The following is a 20,030-nucleotide window of genomic DNA, read 5'->3' as shown; positions in this document are numbered from 1 at the left end:
TTTTTTTTTTTTTTTATAGAAGTCTTGCTGTCACCCAGGCTGGAGTGCAGCGGCATGATCTCAGCTCACTGCAACCTCCACCTCCCAGGTTCAAGTGATTCTCCTGCCTCAACCTCCCAAGTAACTGGAACTACAGGTGTGCGCCACCATGCATGGCTAATTTTTGTACATATATAATTTTTGCAGTAGAGATGGGGCTTCACCATGTTGGCCACGCTGGTCTTGAACTTCTGACCTCAAGTGATCTGCCTGCCTTGGCCTCCCAAAGTGTTGAGATTACAGGCGTGAACCATCACGCCCGACCTTTTTTTTTTTTTTTTTTGGTAGAGATGAGATCCCACTATGTTGGGCAGGCTGGTCTCAAACTCCTGGGCTCAAGTGATCCTCTCACCTCAGCCTCCCAAAGTGCTGGGATTACAGGCATGAGCCACTGTGCCCAGCCCACTTTTGTTTTTTTCTTAGTGATGGAAATGATAATAGGAATGCTGCTGCAGGGAGAGAATTCAGCTGCTTCACGGAGAACTGGAATGCTATTCCTTTTTCATTTTCCTGTACCAGCTGTGCCATTTTGCCATATATTTTTTCATATGCATGGGTGGGACACCCACCTCCTTCACCCTGGCTGTTTGCTGAGGACAGGGAAACACTGTCATTCTCTGGGCTTCCCCCAGTGACCTTTCCTGAACAAACACAGTGGGGACCCCTGGTGGAAGAAATGTAATAGTCACTCAATCCATAACAATTTTTGCTTGAAAACTTTATTAAAATAAGGATTAAACCTGAAAAAAGAACAATCAGAATGCCAGCCCTTTGCATAAAATCAGCGAGAAAAAAGAAAAGAAAAAAAAAGAAAAGAAGAGAATCAGTCCTCTCCACTTCTTCCCAGAGACTTAGGCGGAGAGGCGGAGAGGCGGAGAGGTGGAGAGGCGGAGAAGGCCCGCTGCCCTGCAGAGCCCGCAGCCTGTAGCGGGGAGAGCTGTGGGCAGGTTCTCTGTCTCAGGGCTCAGTGGACTAGAGAAGTTCCCACCAGAGCACAGGCCCAAGAGTCACAGATACCTAAGCCTAGAGAACAGATTATCCTGAGGGAATATAAACTCCAGGAAGTTGATCAGAGAACAGGAATTTGGGAACAAACAATTATTCTGAAAGCCTGCAGAGCCTGAAGAGGCAGGGGCCATGCACACGAGCCTCTAACTGCCCTTGGGTGCCACGATCTGCTGGACATAGTTGACAACATTGCTGTGAAGCTGGGAGGCGGTGGACGCAAAGGTCTCCTTGGCGAGGGTCTGGGCCACCTCACTGCCACCCATCATTGCGTGGTACAGCGGAAGTGTATACTTCTGCTTCCCCTGCAAGAAACACACATACACATGCCTAAGAAGCTTGCCCGGTGGGTCTGTCCAGCCCTCCTGCCCCCAGTACCAGCCTAATAGCAGCCATGGCTAGGTGCTAAAAGGGATGTGGGTACCACAGTGGAATGAGGAGTTTCTTATCAGAAGTGCTCAAATTCTGGCATCTTCTTGGGGGCCAAAGATCCATGGAGATGGATCTCAATATGCATCCCAATCCATGCTAACTTGGGGATGTCTACACTCAACAAAACAAATGAGTTGGGTTGACACAGTGGGACTCCAGACTTTTGGAAAGGGGTAGGTGGTGAGCCATCAAGTGAATAGCAGATAGCAACGGCTGCAGCACATAAAGCTCACAGTCGCATACGGTCCAACTGCAGTCAAACAAAGGAAAACCCACAGGTCAAATTCACACAAATAAAAGCCAGCGACATCACAAGTTCCTAAAATCCAGAGCCTTGAGGAAGCCGTCAGAGGGCTCAGAACATCCCCAAACAGGCACGCAGCCCTGACTTTCTGCAGAGCACTGCTTCGTCTCCAGTCCAGCCCCTCCCTGCTCCGGAATCTGATGACATTCAGTTCATCCTGAGAGCCTGGGGCCCTTCCCCAACAGGGCAACTTCCACATGGTGACAGAGGGTCTGGCTGCTGTCCCAACCATGCCCAAGTCACAGGGCAGCAGGGACCTATCCTCCAAGCCTTTGCTCTTCTCGCTCGACCTCTGGCCCCTTTCCCTCTTGGCGTTTCCCGCATGATGCGATCACCCTCTTTCCCGCCTCTGGGTTGGCTCTGGCCAGCTTTTTTTCCTGGGGTCTCACCAGCTGAACTGCAGAAAGCTCCACAGGCCTGCAGGCTTCCTCTTGTCCCTAGGGCCATGCCTTCAAAGCCACACTAGTAAAGAGGCTGAGTGGTAGGGTCCTCAGGTCATTTGCCCCTCCCTCTGGGCCTCAGATGAGTCCTCGATGAGCCCTGTCCACACGATTACTTCACGTATGGCCGAGTGGGTCCCGGTGTGCTTTCGGGAAGAGCGAGGCAGAGGCCACCCACCTGGTTATGCAGGAACTCCTTCACTTTCCAGAAATCTTCCTGGTGGTCGTTCTTAAGGACGATTTGGCCCCATCGTAGCCGGAGCTCTGCATTCCGGGCATTTGAGATACTTGGGTATGTCTCTCCAAGTGTTTTCACATTCCCTGGAGAAGAGAAAGAAATGATTTGTGGCTAGGCACGGTGGCTCACGCCTGTAACCCTAGAACTTTGGGAGGCTGAAGTGGCCAGATCACTTGAGGTCAGGAGTGTGAGACCAGCCCGGTCAACACGGCGAAACCCTGTCTCTACTAAAAATACCCAAAAAAATTACAGGCGTGCGGTGGTGCACGCCTGTAATCCCAGCTACTTGGAGGCCAAGGTGCTAGAATCAAGAATCGCTTGAACTCAGAAGGCGGAGGTTGCCGTGAGCCAATAGCACCACTGCACTCCAGCCTGGTCGACAGAGCAAGATTAAAGCAGACATATTCCCCCAATATCCTGTTCCATTTGTATTCCTGCTACTCACCTGACTTTTAAGTCATCTTGGCTCTAACTTATTTTTTAACCTCTTGGTGAACATTATTTTGACTGAGCAGCCACAAAGCATTAGTGGTTGAGAGCTTTGGATGACTGGGTTCTGTGTGACCTGTTTGTACCTCAAGTTCATTCTCTGTCACCTGGGTATTTAAATCACACCACCAGTCCCAGCTACTCGGGAGGCTGAGCCAGGAGAATGGCTAAACCCGGGAGGCGGAGCTTGCAGTGAGCTGAGATCCGGCCACTGCACTCCAGCCTGGGTGACAGAGCGAGACTCCGTCTCAAAAAAAAAAAAAAAAATAAATAAATAAATCACACCACCTACTTCCCAGAGGAGCTGTGAGAATTAAATGACTTAATAGACACAAAGGCTTTACAAGAGTCACCTGCAGAAGCTTCGGACTTGAGCACTGCCAGGCTTTGTGACTTTGTCCTTATGGTGCTTGTAGGTAGAACCCATAACCTTCCGACGGCACATTCCTTGTGGAGGGTCAGCCTCCCTATTGTACGTGGCAGTCCCCTAGAGGCAGGCATCACTACTTTTTGTGAGTCTCTCTCTAGCCCCTGACATAAAGCTCTGCACACAAGGAGCCCTAGTTCACCATTTTTTCTTACCAGGAGGGAGAGGGGATTTCTGGAGGATCTTATCCAGGAAGTAGACCAGCTGGTAGGTCTTCCAGGGAGAGATGGCCACGGCTTCAATGGCCTTCACGTCCAGCTCCTCGGCTGCCCACAGCTGGGCTAGCTCTTCAGCAGGCTTCATGAGTGAGTCCCCGGGGGAGAGATCAGGGAGGTAAGGGGGCCAGCCAGGGGTATTCAGCCATCGATCAAACTCAAAACCTGTTTGGAAGAAGGAGAGAAGATACTATCAGAATTCTCTGGCCAGGTTACTGTCAGTTGGTTCAAGCAACTCAAGCAACTCCCAGAGACCTCAAGTTTCTCCTCACTCCATCCCAAACTCTTTCCCCAGCATTTAACATTACTTTCCCATGTAACCACTTGCTCCAGCAGAGTCCTAGTTATAATGATATCTAGAGACTGTGCCATTTCGACCGTGAAAGTGCTTTTTTTTTTTTTTTTTTGAGACGGAGTCTCGCTCTGTCGCCCAGGCTGGAGTGCAGTGGCCGGATCTCAGCTCACTGCAAGCTCCGCCTCCCGGTTCCCCCCATTCTCCTGCCTCAGCCTCCCGAGTAGCTGGGACTACAGGCGCCCGCCACCTCGCCCAGCTAGTTTTTTGTATTTTTTAGTAGAGACGGGGTTTCACCGTGTCAGCCAGGATGGTCTCGATCTCCTGACCTCGTGATCCGCCCGTCTCGGCCTCCCAAAGTGCTGGGATTACAGGCTTGAGCCACCGTGCCCGGCCTATCGCCCGGCTAATTTTTTGTGTTTTTAGTAGAGACGGGGTTTCGCCGTGTTAGCCAGGATGGTCTCGATCTCCTGACCTTGTGATCCGCCCGTCTCGGCCTCCCAAAGTGCTGGGATTACAGGCTTGAGCCACCGCGCCCGGCCGAAAGTGCTTTTCACTCCAAATTAGCACTGTGTTGTCAGAGCCAAGTTGGTGGATGCTCTATTCACGTGTACATTCTCCTACTGATCACCAGAACCACACTGTACTTAAGCACTGGGGCTCTAGGACCAGGCTGCCTCGGTTCCTACCCCTGCTCTGCCATTAACTAGCTGGGAGGCCTCGGGCATGTTACTTCACCTCTGCACCTCAGTTTTATCTATAAAGTGGGGGTGATAGGCCCTGCCTCAGTGACGGTTATGAGGATTACATGAGCAAATAAACGTTAAAAGCTTAGCGTACCACCTGATGCATAGTAAGTACTCTAGAATTATTAACTACCATTAGCTCCAGAGTCCCATGACATTAAAATGCAAGCCTCCAACCGAACAGTAGGTGCTGCTAAAGGCCTGACCAATCCTACTGTCAGAGGATGCAGACTTCATCAAACCAACAACAGAGTGACTCAGGGGGGTTCAGGCCACAGCAAAAAGTGGGGGTATGTCTAATGGACTGTGTCATCCATGACAGAACATTTTTCCTTTTTTCTTTGGAAGCAGTACCTCCCAGGCAGAAATTGGGGGCTGGGCGCAGTGGCTCATGCCTGTAATCCCAGCACTTTGGGAGGCTGAGGCAGGCAGATCACCTGAGGTCAGGAGTTTGAGACCAGCCTGACCAACATGGAGAAACTCTGTCTCTACTAAAAATACAAAATTAGCCTGGCGTGGTGGCGCATGCCTGTAATCCCAGCTACTCGGGAGGCTGAGGCAGGAGAATCGCTTGAACCCGGGAGGCAGAGGTTGCAGTGAGCCGAGATCGTGCCATTGCACTCCAGCCTGGGCAACAAGAGTGAAACTCCGTCTCAAAAAAAAAAAAAAGGAAAGAAAGAAATTAGGACAGCTACTGGGATTGCCTTCACTCAGAAGGCCGTAGGAGGGGGTGCTGCCTTCGCTCCTGCCCTGTGAGTTTTAGCTCAGAGCAACGGCGCAGCAGCAGCAGCAGCAGTGGCAGCTCTCTGGGCAAGTTAAGGGTCTGACTATGTGTGTCCAGGTGTGAGGAAAACAAGAGGAGAGGAGAGAGTAAGGAAACAGACTGGGAGAAAATGAGGCAGAGAGGAGTCAAAAGAAGTCATTTGTCTGGAATAAATCCCAGGATTCTGGGTTTGCTCAAAATGCCCCTACCTAGCTGACTCTGACCCAGTGTTTTCCCACCCACCACCATCTTTCCGAGTGTAAATGAGGTATCATTCTCTACTATTTTTTTAGAAGCCTGTAGGCCAGTTCCTCTGTTTACCTGGAATGATATCCACTCTCTTCTTCTTAAGCTCAGGGAAATATTCCAAGTAGAAGTCCAGAAAGTCATCGGCTAAGATGCTTTGGAATTTGAATTCATGCACATAGGCCTGTGAGGAGGGAAGGCTCTTCAGACCCTCTCTGGCCCCGTGGGGAGTGGAGTCCTTCTGTGTCTTGGGTCCTCCTCCAACCCCTTACCTCTTTCGCCCCCTGCCTCTACCCTTGCTCAGGCCCAGTGGCTTTATCCGCTCCTCTTCCTTCTCCCCTCATGTGACTATACCTTGAGAAAATTGTCAAACTGATCCTGATCACCCACCAAGTGGGCCAGGTATGACACAAAGCAGAAACCTTTCTCGTAGGGGGTCTCGTTATAGGTGTCGTCCGGGTCAACACCTGGCAGAGGAGAAAGCAGACAAGATTTAAGCTTTTGTAGCCTGTCACCCGTAACGTTCTTCTCTAGCTCTAGAGTCAAAAGACTAGCAATGGAAGAGATCAGAATTCAGCTTCCCCAGGGACAGCAAGGCCAAGGAGTCCAGATCCTGGGCTCTCTCCAGATCTTGGCCTCTCTCAAGGTGCTTCCAAGGAGATCTCAGAGGGTCATTTACTGTGGATCTAATATGAAGACAAAGAAACCAGCCTTCCAGAGGAGCGGACACATTTCCTTAGTCCCAGGATATACTTTGTGTGGGTAGGTTCCATCAGCTCTTCCCACTGAGCACCAGGCTGTGTCTTTTCCATCCCTATTGGTCACCTAAATACTCAACCTCCCCTCCCAGATCAGTGTTTTTTTTTTTTCTTTTTCTTTTTTTGAGACAGAGTCTTGCTCTATCACCCAGGCTGGAGTACAGTGGTACAATCTCGGCTCACCGCAACCTTTGCCTCCCAGGGTCGAGCGATTCTCCTGCCTCAGCCTCCCCAGTAGCTGGGATTACAGGCATGCACCACCACGCCCAGCTAAATTTTGTATTTTCAGTAGAGACAGCGTTTCTCCATATTGGCTAGGCTGGTCTTGAACTCTTGACCTCATGATCCACCCGCCTCAACCTGGGATTACAGGCATGAGCCACCATGCCCAGCCAATGTGCTGTTTTCACAGCTGTTCCAGGCTAAAACTAAATTACCAGTCTCCAAGAAATTCATTTGCACACTTAACAGCATCAAGGAACATGAGCTTCGACTGCATAAAAAGGTTTCAGATTAGTCACACATGGAATGAAGGAAAATGTTAGGAAGTAAAAAGCTCTGAATTTGGAGAGAGGACCCAACTGAGGATCTCAGTTGCAGTCATGCACTGATTAGGTATATGACCTGGAGAAGACACTTAACTTGTCTGGCACTCAGTCCCATCCTCTGTAAAATAAGGCTAATGCTTTTACTCTACAGAATCCACAGATCTGCCCTGATGATCATGAAGGAATGGGAAAGAGCCTGGTAAAATAATACAGACTTGTGCAAATGCAAAGCAATGGTGAAGTCATCACAAACTGTACAGACTGGACAGAACTCCTATCTGGCTGCAGTGGCTTGGGTTCAGTTAGCCTAGTGGCCAGAGAATTGGCCAGAAAGAGCTCTGGAGTGCCTCTCCCTCCGAATAAAGTATTCTAAGTGTGCACTGATCAACATGAAGTTTGCATTAACTTGGGGCTCCAAGCTCAGTTGAGGGGAGTGGGTGTCAGACAGAGGAGCCTCCTGGACCTGGTTCAATCTTCACGCGGAGCTTGTTGAGTGGGTTTTCCTCTCCAGTGATGTCCATGTGCTGACGCAGCAGAGCTCGCCCCGTTGCAGCCTCCAAGCAGGTGTACGCAGCGCCTGGTGCAGAATCAAACATAAGCCCCCAGGAAAAAGTCTGTCACCACATCCAACTGTATTTTCCTGACAAAGACACTGTGCTGCCTCTTTGTGGCCTCAAGAAGAACAGCAACAGATACCTGAAGCTTAATAACATTCCCCTCCTGGGGACCCAGGGCAAATAGGGACAGTTACAAAGAGCCTGATTCAGTACCTAGCTCCCTGTTGCTGTGGGCTACAAAGGACTTGGTTAACTCAGGCTGTTAGTCTCTCTCTTAAATGAGGACTGGGAGAATCACACCTTTCTGACAGTTACCTTTCCTTATCAAAGTACTATATTTTTATTTTATCTTATTTTATTTATTATTTTAATTGTTTGAGGTACAGCCTCGCTCTGTCGCCCAGGCTGGAGTGCAATGGCACGATCTCGGCTCACTGCAACCTCCGCCTCCTCCCAGGTTCAAGCCATTCTCCTGCATCAGCCTCCCGAGTAGCCGGGATTACAGATGTGCACCATCACGCCCACTAATGTTTGTATTTTTAGTAGAGAGGGGGCTTCGCCACATTGGCCAGGCTGGTCTCAAACTCCTGACCTCAGGTGATCTGTCTGCCTTGGCCTCCCAAAGTGCTGGGATTAAAGTGCTGGGATTACAAGTGTGAGCCACCACGCCCGGCCCCCGGCCTTATTTTTAGAAAATGATTTGATCTTCTTTTTTTTTGAGACAGAGTCTTGCTCTGTTGCCCAGGTTGGAGTGCAGTGGCACGATCTCAGCTCACTGCAACCTCCGCCTCCTGGATTCAAGCAATTCTCCTATCTCAGTTTCCCAAGCAGCTGGGACTACAGGCACACACCACGATGCCTGGCTACTTTTTTTATTTTTAGTAGAGACGGAGTTTCACCATATTGGTCAGGCTGGTCTCAAACTCCTGACCTCAGGTGATCCACCCGCCTCAGGCGTGAGCCACCGTGCTTGGTAATGGTTTGATCTTCTGTGAAAACTTAGAATTATTTTCATCTGACTGTTTCTGTCAGACAAAAGAAATTATCAACCCCAAAATTTTAAGGATCTCTAAGTCTCCTTCTGCATTACAAACAATGACTGAGGGAATAGTGGAGGGGAGGGGGACAGGGTTTTGGAACCAGCCAGCTCTGCCCTTTCCTAGATGTTTTGACTCTGAGTAAGTGACTCAGCCTCTCTCAGTCTGTTTCTTCAACTGTACAATGGGATAAAAATATTTGCTTGCAGGATTCCTAATGGCTGATTCAGATATTCACAAATAGGCTCTTGCTATCTATATTCTGAATGAAAGTATAGATTTGTACAAACTTTCTGGAAGATAATGGACAATATGTACTAAAAAAGACTCTGTAATTTAAAATGTTCAGGGCCGGGCGCGGTGGCTCACACCTGTTGTCTCAGCACTTTGGGAGGCTTAGGCAGGCAGGTCACTTGAGGCCAGGAGTTCAAGACCAGTCTGGCCGATATGCCGAAATCCCGTCTCTACTAAAAACATAAAAATGTGGCCAGGCGCGGTGGCTCAAGCCTGTAATCCCAGCACTTTGGGAGGCCGAGACGGGCGGATCACAAGGTCAGGAGATCGAGACCATCCTGGCTAACACCGTGAAACCCCGTCTCTACTAAAAAATACAAAAAACTAGCCGGGCGAGGTGGCGGGCGCCTGTAGTCCCAGCTACTCGGGAGGCTGAGGCAGGAGGATGGTGTAAACCCGGGAGGCAGCGCTTGTAGTGAGCCGAGATCCGGCCACTGCACTCCAGCCTGGGAGACACAGCGAGACTCCGTCTCAAAAAAAAAAAAAACAAAAAACATTAAAATTATCTAGGCGTGGTGGTGCATGCCTGTAATCCCAGCTACAGGGGGTGGGATGTGGGGGAGCTGAGGGAGAAGAATTGCTTGAACCACGGAGGCGGAGGTTGCAATGAGCTGAGTGCAACACTGCGCTCCAGCCTGGGCAAAAGAACAAGACTCTGTCTCAAAAAAAAAAAAAAAAAGTTCAGACCCAGAAATTGTGTTTCTAAGAATTTATCCTTATTGAAATCATCTGATATGAATAGACATTTATATGTAAGGAAGTTTGTCAACATATTTCAACAGAAAATTAGAAACAAACAGTAAATTAAAAAACATCCATATATGCAGCTATAGAAGAAAATCTAATGAGCCGGGCACGGTGGCTCATGCCTGTAATCCCAGCAATTTGGGAGGCCAAGGCAGGTGGATCACCTGAGGTCGGGAGTTCGAGACCAGCCTGACCTAAATGGAGAAACCCCGTCTCTACTAAAAATACAAAATTAGCCAGGTATGGTGGCACGTGCCTGTAATCCCAGCTACTCAGGAGGCTGAGGCAGGAGAATCGCTGAACCCAGGAGGCGGATGTTGCAGTGAGCCAAGATCATGCCATTGCACTCCAGCCTGGGCAACAAGAGTGAAACTGTGTCTCAAGAAAAAAAAAAAAAAAAACACTTAATGACCTGGGGAAATGTTTTTTAAAAAAAAGTCAGTTGTCGGCCTGGCGCGGTGGCTCATGCCTGTAATCCCAGTACTTTGGGAGGCCAAGGCGGGCGGATCATGAGGTCAGGAGATCGAGACCATCCTAGCTAACATGGTGAAACCCCGTCTCTACTAAAAATATAAAAAAAATTAGCCGGGCATGGTGGCGGGCGCCTGTAGTCCCAGCTACTCAGGAGGCTGAGGCAGGAGAATGGCATGAACCTGGAAGGCGGAGCTTGCAGTGAGCCGAGATCGGGCCACTGCACTCCAGCCTAGGCGATAGAGTAAGACTCTGCTTCAAAAAAAAAAGAAAGAAGGAAAAAGTCAGTTGTTAAACCATGTATGTGGTTTGTATTCTGAAACCCCATAAGGAGATCACACTGGCCCCACAGGTTAAGAATGGGAGGCAGAGTCCTTAGGAGAGGGGTGGACACTTTACCAAAGAGGATGGTGGAGATCCTCCTCTGGGCGTACATGGTGAAACCTTCATTGAGCCAGAATTCACCCCAGTTGGCGTTGGTGACCAGGTTCCCAAACCAACTGTGGGAGATCTCATGGATGATGACATCTGCCAAGGAGCGGTCCCCAGCTAGCAGGCAGGGTGTGACAAAGGTCAGACAAGGGTTCTCCATTCCTCCAAATGGAAAGGACGGTGGCATGAAGAGCAAGTCGTACCTGCCGAGAAGCAGGGAGGTCACCGAGAGGCCCTGGCTTCCTGGAGCAGACCCTACCTCGCTTCCCTTTCCAGCCTATTTCCAAGCCCTAAGATATGCAGTCGCTAAACAGGCAGAGTATGATTTCGGGCCCAGTGTGGAAAATAAAGCCCAGGGTCCTCAGTGCTTCTCCCAGGTGGCTCCCCTGCCTTGCCGGGACTTCCCTCATCCAGGTGGTGTCTGCTCTCCTGGAGTTCACTCTCCAGGCATTTGTTTCCCTCTCTCCTTCCAAGCAGGTGTGGAGGTGGTAAGTATATTATCAGCTCCATCACATGGAGTCCCCTGGAGGCCAACTTGGGGTCATAAAGACCAACGTGCACCCTTTTATCTAAGGAGCCTAAGTGTGAAGATGTCAAAGTTAAAAACAGAGTGTGGGGAAACTTGCAGCAATGGGAAAACACAGGTCAACAAATGATCTTGACGGTGCTGCCCCATCTCAAACTTGGCAACTGCAGGTCACATTTTCATCACCTCAAGAACCTCTTCTCGGCTGGGCCTGGTGGCTCATACCTGTAATCCCAGCAGTTTGGGAGCCAAGGTAGACAGATCACCTGAGGTCAGGAGTTCGAGACCAGCTTGGCCAACAGGGTGAAACCCTGTCTCTACTAAAAATACAAAGATTAGCTGGGCGTGGTGGGGGGCGTCTGTAATCCCAGCTACTCTGGAGGCTGAGGCAGGAGAATCGCTTGAACCTGGGAGGTGAGGTAGAGGTTGCAATGAGATGAGATCATGCCACTGCACTCCAGCCTGGGCGACGGAGCAAGAAGACTCCATCTCAAAAAAAAAAAAAAAAAAAAAGAAAGAACCTCGTCTCCTAGGTCCTCTCCTCAGCAACAGTGAGGAGCCTGGCTCATGTCCTCCTCTTTTCCTCCTCTCCTTCACTTCTAGGATCAGGGAAACTTTGCTCTGGGAGGCAGGAGGTGGAGAAGCCACACGGAGAGGGAGAATGGAAACCAGGGACTCAGTTTAACAGGAGACACTAGAGTCAATGTGATTATCACACCTTCCCCAAACATAAGGTCCAAAAAGCTTCTCGCCTGTTGCCAAAAATTCTTCTATCACCCCGTTGTACTCCTCCTTGGCAGCATCAATCAAGCAGGGCTCAGCCCACACCCGGCTCCTAAAGACAAGAGAGCAGAGAAAGCAGAATGGTGCTTAGAGACCATCCCAGTGACCCGATCCTGAAAGCACCTGTAGAAAATTGGCCTCAGACAAGAGAATGTGACAGTGCAGTCAGCCACAGTGACGGGGTGCAAGATCAGATCACCACACAGATCCAAGAGACCGCTCCCCACACCTGAGAAACAAGGACCCCAGACAGCTGCATGGAGGTGGAACCGTGCTACACGGTTATGGTTTCACTACTGAATGCAATCTTGCAAAAGTGATTTAACCTTTCTGAGCCTCAGTTTCCTCATCGGTAAAATGAGTGAAGATTAAATAAGACAACACACAAAAGCCCTTCAAACAGCGGTTTATACAGTAAATGTTAGTTTTCTTCTCTCTACTTATAGGAGGGATAAGAAAGGGTTCTAAGGCTGGGTGCGGTGGCTCATGCCTGTAATCCCAGCACGTTGGGAGGTCGAGGCGGCTGGATCATGAGGTCAGGAGATTGAGACCATCCTGGCTAACACGGTGAAACCCCATCTCTACTAAAAGTACAAAAAATTAGCCAGGTGTGGTGGCGGGCGCCTGTAGTCCCAGCTACTCGGGAGGCTGAGGCAGGAGAATGGCGTGAACCCGGGAGGCGGGGCTTGCAGTGAGCCCAGATGGCGCCACTGCACTCCAGCCTGGGCGACAGAGGGAGACTCCACCTCAAAAAAAAAAAAAAAAAAAAAAGAAGAAGAAGAAAGGGTTCTAATAATAGAATCTGGAATTGAATAAAACCTTAAGAGACAAACCTTTTTTTTTTTTTAAAGACAGGTTCTTGTTCTGTTGCCCAGGCTGGAGTACAGTGATGTGATCCAACCTCCGCCTCCTGGGGCTCAAGTGATCCTTCCACCTCAGCTCCCCAACGCCAGTAGCTAGGACTATAGGTACATGCCATTATGCCTGGCTAATTTTTTTATTTTTTGTACAGGCAGGATTTCGCTATGTTGCCCTGGTTGGTCTCGAACTCCTGGGTTCAAATGATTCACCTGCCTCAGCCTCTCAAAGTGCTGGGATTATAGGCATGAGCCACTGTGTCCGATCCAAACCTACTAATGTTAATAGAAATTTGTTAACTGCCTTAGGTACAATAATGGGATTGTGGTTATAAGGGAGAATGCCTTTATTCTTCAGAGAGGCACACAGATTTACTTGCTTTTAAACAGTCTAGCAAAAACAAAAACAAATCCACTCATATAACTAGTATAACAAAGTAGATGGTTCTATAGGTGTTCAATGCATCATCCTTTCAATTTTCTAGATATTTGAAATTTACATAATAAAAAGATAGGGAAACAAAGGTGGCTTGGAGGAAACAAAAACAAAACAAGAAGATCCAGTCTAATGGAAAGATGCAATGGACTCGGCTCCTGCAGCCAAAGGCTCTGCTTGACCAAGAGCCCCCAGCTGCACTGTAGAACTGCTTTTCCATACGGACATATGAATGAGAGACTAGCTGGGCTGGTAGCTCACGTCTGTAATCACCGTACTTTGGGAGGCCGAGGTCAAGAGTTCAAGACCAGCCTGGCCAACATGGTGAAACCCTGTTTCTATTAAAAAAAAATACAAAAAATAATTAGCAGGGCATGGTGATGCGTGCCTGTAATCCCAGCTACTTGAGAGGCTGAAGCAGGAGAATCGCTTGAACCCAGGCGGCGGAGGTTGCAGAGAGCCAAGATCGCACCATGGCACTCCAACCTGGGCAACAGAGTTAAGACTCTGTTTAAAAAAAAAAAGACTGATGGCAAAGTGGGATGGGTCCAGGCCAGGATGAGGGAAAACTTCCTCTCTGCCTTTGCTGAAGGATAGGAACTATTCTAACAGGAAGAAAAGATATTGGAAAACCAGTATTAGGTACTTCCCAAATATCAAAAGCAAAGACCTAGCCATGGAACGCTGCATATGCATGTGAGGAAGCACCGAGGGTCTGGGATTACTCGAGGACAGGATCAGACTGCAATGGGGGAGGCAGTGGCAGGAGACGGGACATGAGAGGCCCAAGAGGGTCGGGGTCACAAAGAGCCTCAGATACCCTGTTACAGAACTGGACCTTCAGAGCCATGGGAGCATTTTAAGGCAACAAGTGACATTATCAGATTGAGTTTTAAGAGATCATTCTGGCTGCAGGACACAGAAAATATGTTAAACTACAAGAATGAGTGAGTTTCTCCATGGAAAGCATGTAGGAGAAAAGAACAGGTCAAGGACAGAGCCTTGGGCAACACCGACACACAAGGAGCTGGGCAAAGGGTCAGGGAAGGAGATGAGAAAGGACTAACCAGGAGGCCCGACGACCAGCATGGGTGGTGGCACAGAAGCTAGAGGAGGGTCAATGGGGCCTGAAGGAAAAACAGCAGAACATGAAGGCGAGGGCTAAAAGCATCACATGTGTTACCTGTATTGAGGCAAATAACCTCTCTTACTACAGAGTTTCAACGGCATGGCAAGGGTGGGGGGCTGGATTCCATTGTAGATTGTAGCAATAAATGATAGTGGGGTGGGGGGGTTTCAAGAAGTGCAGCCAGTGAGTATACATGCTACTCAAGTCACCTGGCTACAGAGGGAAGGACAGTGTGTTGTGCCAGAAAAGAATATGGAGTTAAGGGTTTTTTTAGTTGGTTGGTTGTTTGTTGAGACGGAGTCTTGCTCTTTCACCCAGGCTGGAGTGTAGTAGCGCGACCCAGGCTCACTGCAAGCTCCTCCTCCTGGGTTCACACCATTCTCCCACTTCAGCCTCCTGAGTAGCTGGGACTACAGGCGCCCGCCACCACACCTGGCTAATTTTTGTTTTTGTAGTTTTAGTAGAGACAGGGCTTCACCATGTTAACCAGGATGGTCTAGATCTCCTGACCTCATGATCCACCTGCCTCAGCCTCCCAAAGTGCTGGGATTACAGCCATGAGCCACTGCACCCAGCCGAGTTTGTTTGTTTGTTTGTTTTTGGCTTTTTTTTTGAGGTGGAGTCTCACTTTGTCGCCCAGGCTGGAGTGCAGTAGTGCAATCTCGGCTCAACCTCCACCTCCCATGCTCAAGTGATTCTCCTGCCTCAGCCTCCTGAGTAGCGGGGGTTATAGGCATGCACCACCATGTCCGGATGATTTTTGTGTTTTTAGGAGAGATGGGGTTTCACCACGTTGGCCAGGCTAGTCTCGAACTCCTGACCTCAGGTGATCCACCCACCTTGGCCTCCCAAAGAGGTGGGATTACAAGCGTGAACCACCATGCCCAGCCTTGAGTTTGTTTTTTGCTTTGCTATAGATCTAAAAGAAACTGGTGCTTGTCTAGAGGGGGAGGCTGCAGATCTGAAGACAGAGACATAAATGATGAGGCAAAGTCCCAGAGGACATGTGAGGGAAGAGATTTGGCTTTAAACAGAAGGAAGGACCCTCATCGCAGTCTGGAAGGATAGAAGCAGATGAAGATAACTTTTTAAGTGGAGGACAGGAAGCTGACATAATCTTATCTGATGAATTTAATATTCTCAGTAAAACAGGAGACAAGACCTTTTGCTTAAGTGAGGGGATGGGATTGGACAGTAAATTTGAAGAGTATAGTCTTAGAACAGTGTAAAGGGAGTGAGATGGAAAGATAAACAAAATGACTATTGAACAACCTTGAAAGCACACCTGCTGTTGAAGACTGTACATCTGTTACGTTTCTCTGGAAAACCTCACAAATGACTATTTCGACTTTCCTTTAATTCCAACTTTTCACAAAGAATTGAGAAAGTTATAGTGGTAGCCGGGTATGGTGGCTCATGCCTATAATCCCAGCACTTTGGGAGGCTGAGGCGGGCGGATCACGAGGTCAGGAGATCAAGCCCATCCTGGCTAACACGATGAAACTCTGTCTCTACTAAAAATACAAAAAAATTAGCTGGGTGTGGTGGCGGGCGCCTGTAGTCCCAGCTACTGAGAAGGCTGAGGCAGGAGAATGGCGTGAACCCGGGAGGCAGAGGTTGCAGTGAGCTGAGATCGCGCCACTGCACTCCAGCCTGGGTGACAGATCGAGACTCCATCTCAAAAAAAAAAAAGAAAGTTATAGTGGTATTACTGTGTAGTTTCACTATTTTCTATATCTCCCAAATACCCACTCATAGAAGTAGAGAAAAGGAATTGTATAACAAGGGACTGGGACATTACAGCAGCGGAATAGTGGGCAAGGAGGTTTGGGGTGTTGGTAAGAGGTAACCAACCACACACTTGGGCCAGGGAGGGAAGCCCAGTCAGGAGGGTCTTGACTGCCCAGGAGAAATGAGTGGCTTGCCGGAAGGGAGGCTGCCATGAGCTCAAGGAGGAGATGTGGTGGAATACAGTGGGAGGGAGGCTGTCAGAGAGCTGGAAGGTTAGCAGAGTCAGGATGAATGAGGACAAGTGGCTTAAAAGTTCAGATATGGTACAGTTCATGACAATGACGATGTCTAGGCTCTAGATTTCAGAGCATGGCTGTGAATATGGGTGGCTGACAGAGTGAAGAAGGCTCTCTGAGTAGAGGTCAAGAAACCCTGAAGGTTGGTGCGGTGGCTCATGCCTACAATCCCAACACTTTGGGAGGCCGAGCTGGGAGGATCTCTTGAGCACAGGAGATCAAGATCAGCCTAGACAACATAGCAAGACTCTGCTTCTGCAAAAAATAAACAAAATTAGCTGGGCATGGTGACAGAGTAGCTGTGGTTCCAGCTACTCTGGAGACTGAAGTGGGAGGATTGCTTGAGCCTGGTAGCCTGAGGTTCAGTGGGCTCTTGTGCCACTGCATTCCAGCCTGGACAAGAGAGCGAGACAAGAAAAGAAAGCAAGAGAGAAAGAGAGAGGAAGGGAGAGAGGGGAAAACAAGAAGGGCAGGGCACAGCACAAGAAACCCTGCAGCCACCCTCAACCCTGGGTGTTAGGAGACAAAAGTTGCCAAAGATGATGTGACAGGACACCAGACAGAAAAAGACCATGGGACGGCAGTCAGTGTCTTCAAGGAATTACTTTGTGAACTGTTCTACCACCACCTTGAATATCAAAATTACCATAGTCCTTCAGCCCAGTGGACTTCAGCTTGCTACAACTAGAAGGTTTAAGACAGTCATCCAAGATACCTCCACCAGGACACACATTTCTGTCAAAATAAATGAGGACGCTCTCAGTCAAGCTGCAATCTCATCACCCGTAGTATAGTGCAAAGAGCACTGGATTTGCAATGGAAATACCTGCATTTTAATTCCAGTTTTGCCAACTAGTGGTCCTGCACAAGCCACTCACCACAGCCTTGGTTTGCTTATTTTTAAAATGTAGAGAGTATCATCCTCATGGAGTCTGTGTAAGGATTAGAAGAGATTATAAATAAAAGGACCTACTGGGATATATCCATAATTCCCCTCTGCCCAGGATTTTCCTCTTGCAGTAACAGGGACTGGGATAGGTGACATACCTTGCCAGAAAACCCTCCCATTTGATAAACCCCCACGGCCGGGTGTGGTGGCTCACGCCTGTAATCTCAGAACGTTGGGAGGCTGAGGTGGGTGGATCACGAGGTCAGGAGTTCAAGACCAGTCTGGCCAATATACTGAAGCCCCATCTCTACTAAAAATATAAAAACTAGCCAGAAATGGTGGCACGCACCTGTAGGCCCAGCTACTCGGGAGGCTGAGGCTGGAGAATCGCTTGAACCTGGGAAGCGGAGGTTGTGGGGAGCCAAGATCGCACCACTGCGCTCCAGCCTCAGCAACAGAGCAAGACTCCGTCTCAAAAACAATAAATAAACCCCCCACAAGACCCTACAATGTGACCCAGGAGGCAAGGACTGTCCATCTAATCAGGGAAGGAATAAGTCATTACCACCAGTTAAGTGGATCCTGTCACCTAGTTCAATATACCATGTTGTCATTTTATTATAGGCAGTATAAAAATAAATCATTATCATTCAGTATCTTTAGAATCTATTGTTCTCTCATTTCCCATTAATAGTTCATACTCTCACAAATAGAACCTTAGTAAGGGTATTCTTGGAAACGACATTCCTTTACTTATCTACTTGCTTGTCTGTTGCAAAGATGACATCCTTTTGGTTATTTCCTACCCTGCCTATTAGGAAGACAGCCCTTCGTAAGAGGAGGGCACTTTGTCTTTCCAGACTGGTATTGTTTTGAGTGTGTGCACTGGGAGCAGATGCCAGTGGAATCCCATCTATTATTCCATCTGATAACCAGAAACTAAGACTCATGATACCAGCAGTGCCACTGAGCCCAATTATGAAGTCTGAGGCTTGTAACTAATCTTGTCAAGGACACCACTGCCTCTAGGAACTGGGAGCAGGGCTAGAGATAAAGAACAGCAACAGCACCAGGAAAAGGTCACCGTTTCACTGTCCAGCCTTTGATGCTCCCACATTGGGACCAAGCTATAGTGGCAGGTAATATGAGAGCCAGGAAAAACCTAGACTCCTGGTCAAACCTCTTTTCTCAGGAAACCTTACAAAATCACTTTTTATCTTCACAAGATCCATCTAACCTCACGGAGGCATTGCTGCCACCGCAGGCTTAGACTCACGCATCCGCTGCAGACACGAAGAGTCCACTTCCCTCTTAGAAGGAAATAATGATACCAAAGTTGTGTATTTCCAGTAACTAAGCGCAAAAGAAAATGGGGAAGATTTGGTACGAAGATAGGAAAGTAGACATAGCTGCTAGAAGGGCATTAAAACTTAAAGATATTAATAAAGATCCATTTCCCAGGCCGGGCATGATGGCTCATGCCTGTAATCCCAGCACTTTGGGAGGCCGAGGCAGGTGAATCACCCGAGGTCAGGAGTTTGAAAGCAGCCTGGCCAACATGGTGAAACCCCGTCTCTACTGAAAATACAAAAATTAGCTGAGCATGGTGGGGCATGCCTGCAGTCCCAGTTACTTGTGAGGCTGAGGCAGGAGAATCGCTTGAACCCAGGAGGCAGAGGTTGCAGTGAGCCGAGATCATGCCATTGCACTCCAGTCCAGCCTGGGCAACACAGCGAGACTCCATCTCAAAAAAAAAAAAAATCAGTTTCCCAAAATTGCAGCCTAAATTCCAACATCCCTCTGTAAGGCAGCCCAGGACAACACTACTGCTAGCAGGGCTGATGATGTTATTCCAGGCAGCAGGATTAGAACTGGAAAGAGGGAGTGGGAAAGGTGGGGAGAAAACGAGCACTTCCTCCAGCTGTGCTCATGCTGCATGAGCTGCAGAAAGGCTCTGGATTCAGACAGAGGATCCAAGACTCCCCAAGAACCACCCCAGCAGGTCCACTGGTCAGAGTCCTCCTTGCCTCTGAGGCCAATCCAACCTTGCCTGTGGGGTCTTTGTCTCCTACCTGGGTCCAACTTCAGCCGAAACCAGATCTCCGATGGCCAAAGCTATCAGATAGGAGGGGATGGGCTGACACATCTGGAAGAAGAACTTATTTGGACCTCTCTTCTCCCAGGTGCTAGCACTCATCACAGCTGTGAAGCCATCTGGGACCTGACAACAGAGAAAGCTTAGGAGATTTTACCTGGAGAGAGTCTCCTTTTGATTAGTTCGAATAAAGCATGACCAGCCACCTGTGTGTGATGATAATGGCCCGGAGTCTATCTTGGAGAACACAAAGGTTTCAAGAAACTAAATCTGTGCTCAACTGATGGGATTTAGAGGAAGGCTACATACAACTTCAGTGGGTGGAAGAATTTAAAAGTAAGCAATTTTTCAGAAGTACTACTGAATGGATATAATAATTTACCACTGAAATGTGACCTGTTTGATAGATCTGAAATTATTTCTTAATCCCAAGGGCAGGTGCACCTAATCTTAGTCTCCTTACCTCAATAAGAGCTGAATATTTGTATTTAACAGCAGGCGTGTCGAAGCAAGGGAAGAAGGCCCGGTTTAGGACAGCCTGGCCCTGGGTGTACACAAAGGGCTTCCTCTTTCCTGCTGTCTGCTCAGGAGCCAACCAGCAAACCTAAGCGAAAAGAAGAACATTTCAGAACTGACATCTCTCCCACACGAGCTCAGTCTGGCCAGAGAAGTGAGCTGGCTGGAATGAGAGAATTTTAGGTAATCCTTAAAACCTTTCTGCCAGCCAGTCTGGTTCGAACTAGAAAGCTCTCTCCTCTTGTGTATTTAGTTCATCCTGGAATCCAAGCCAAAGTATGACACCCACTTC

General features: G+C 48.7%; 1 protein-coding gene across 18 annotated transcripts in view; it reads right to left on the bottom strand.

Annotated features, from left to right (window-relative positions):
* Window positions 1–742: 742 nt before the first annotated feature.
* Window positions 743–20,030, bottom strand: part of RNPEP (arginyl aminopeptidase) — a 30,111-nt gene continuing 10,823 nt past the window's right edge. For 3 of the 18 annotated variants that reach the window (XM_078002676.1, XM_078002665.1, XM_078002678.1), the window contains exons 2-12: window positions 19,686–19,826; window positions 19,200–19,348; window positions 17,117–17,170; window positions 11,725–11,841; window positions 10,448–10,683; window positions 7,406–7,519; window positions 5,991–6,103; window positions 5,712–5,820; window positions 3,530–3,754; window positions 2,399–2,541; window positions 743–1,349 (exon numbers count right to left, since the gene is read on the bottom strand). In XM_078002676.1, coding sequence (XP_077858802.1) covers window positions 1,191–1,349; window positions 2,399–2,541; window positions 3,530–3,754; window positions 5,712–5,820; window positions 5,991–6,103; window positions 7,406–7,519; window positions 10,448–10,683; window positions 11,725–11,841; window positions 17,117–17,170; window positions 19,200–19,348; window positions 19,686–19,826 — 1,560 coding nt within the window. In that variant the 3' untranslated portion in view covers window positions 743–1,190. Of the gene's footprint in view, window positions 1,350–2,398; window positions 2,542–3,529; window positions 3,755–5,711; window positions 5,821–5,990; window positions 6,104–7,405; window positions 7,520–10,447; window positions 10,684–11,724; window positions 11,842–16,884; window positions 16,974–17,064; window positions 17,171–19,199; window positions 19,349–19,685; window positions 19,827–20,030 lie in introns of all 18 variants that reach the window. The other 15 variants (XM_015120255.3, XM_001107559.4, XM_078002683.1 and 12 more) reach the window with 11 other exon arrangements.

The sequence above is a fragment of the Macaca mulatta genome, chromosome 1 (assembly GCF_049350105.2).
Source record: "Macaca mulatta isolate MMU2019108-1 chromosome 1, T2T-MMU8v2.0, whole genome shotgun sequence".
Classification (NCBI taxonomy): Eukaryota; Metazoa; Chordata; class Mammalia; order Primates; family Cercopithecidae; genus Macaca; species Macaca mulatta.
The sequence above is the reverse complement of the archived record's forward strand: the minus strand, read 5'-3'. Positions and strand labels throughout refer to the sequence as shown.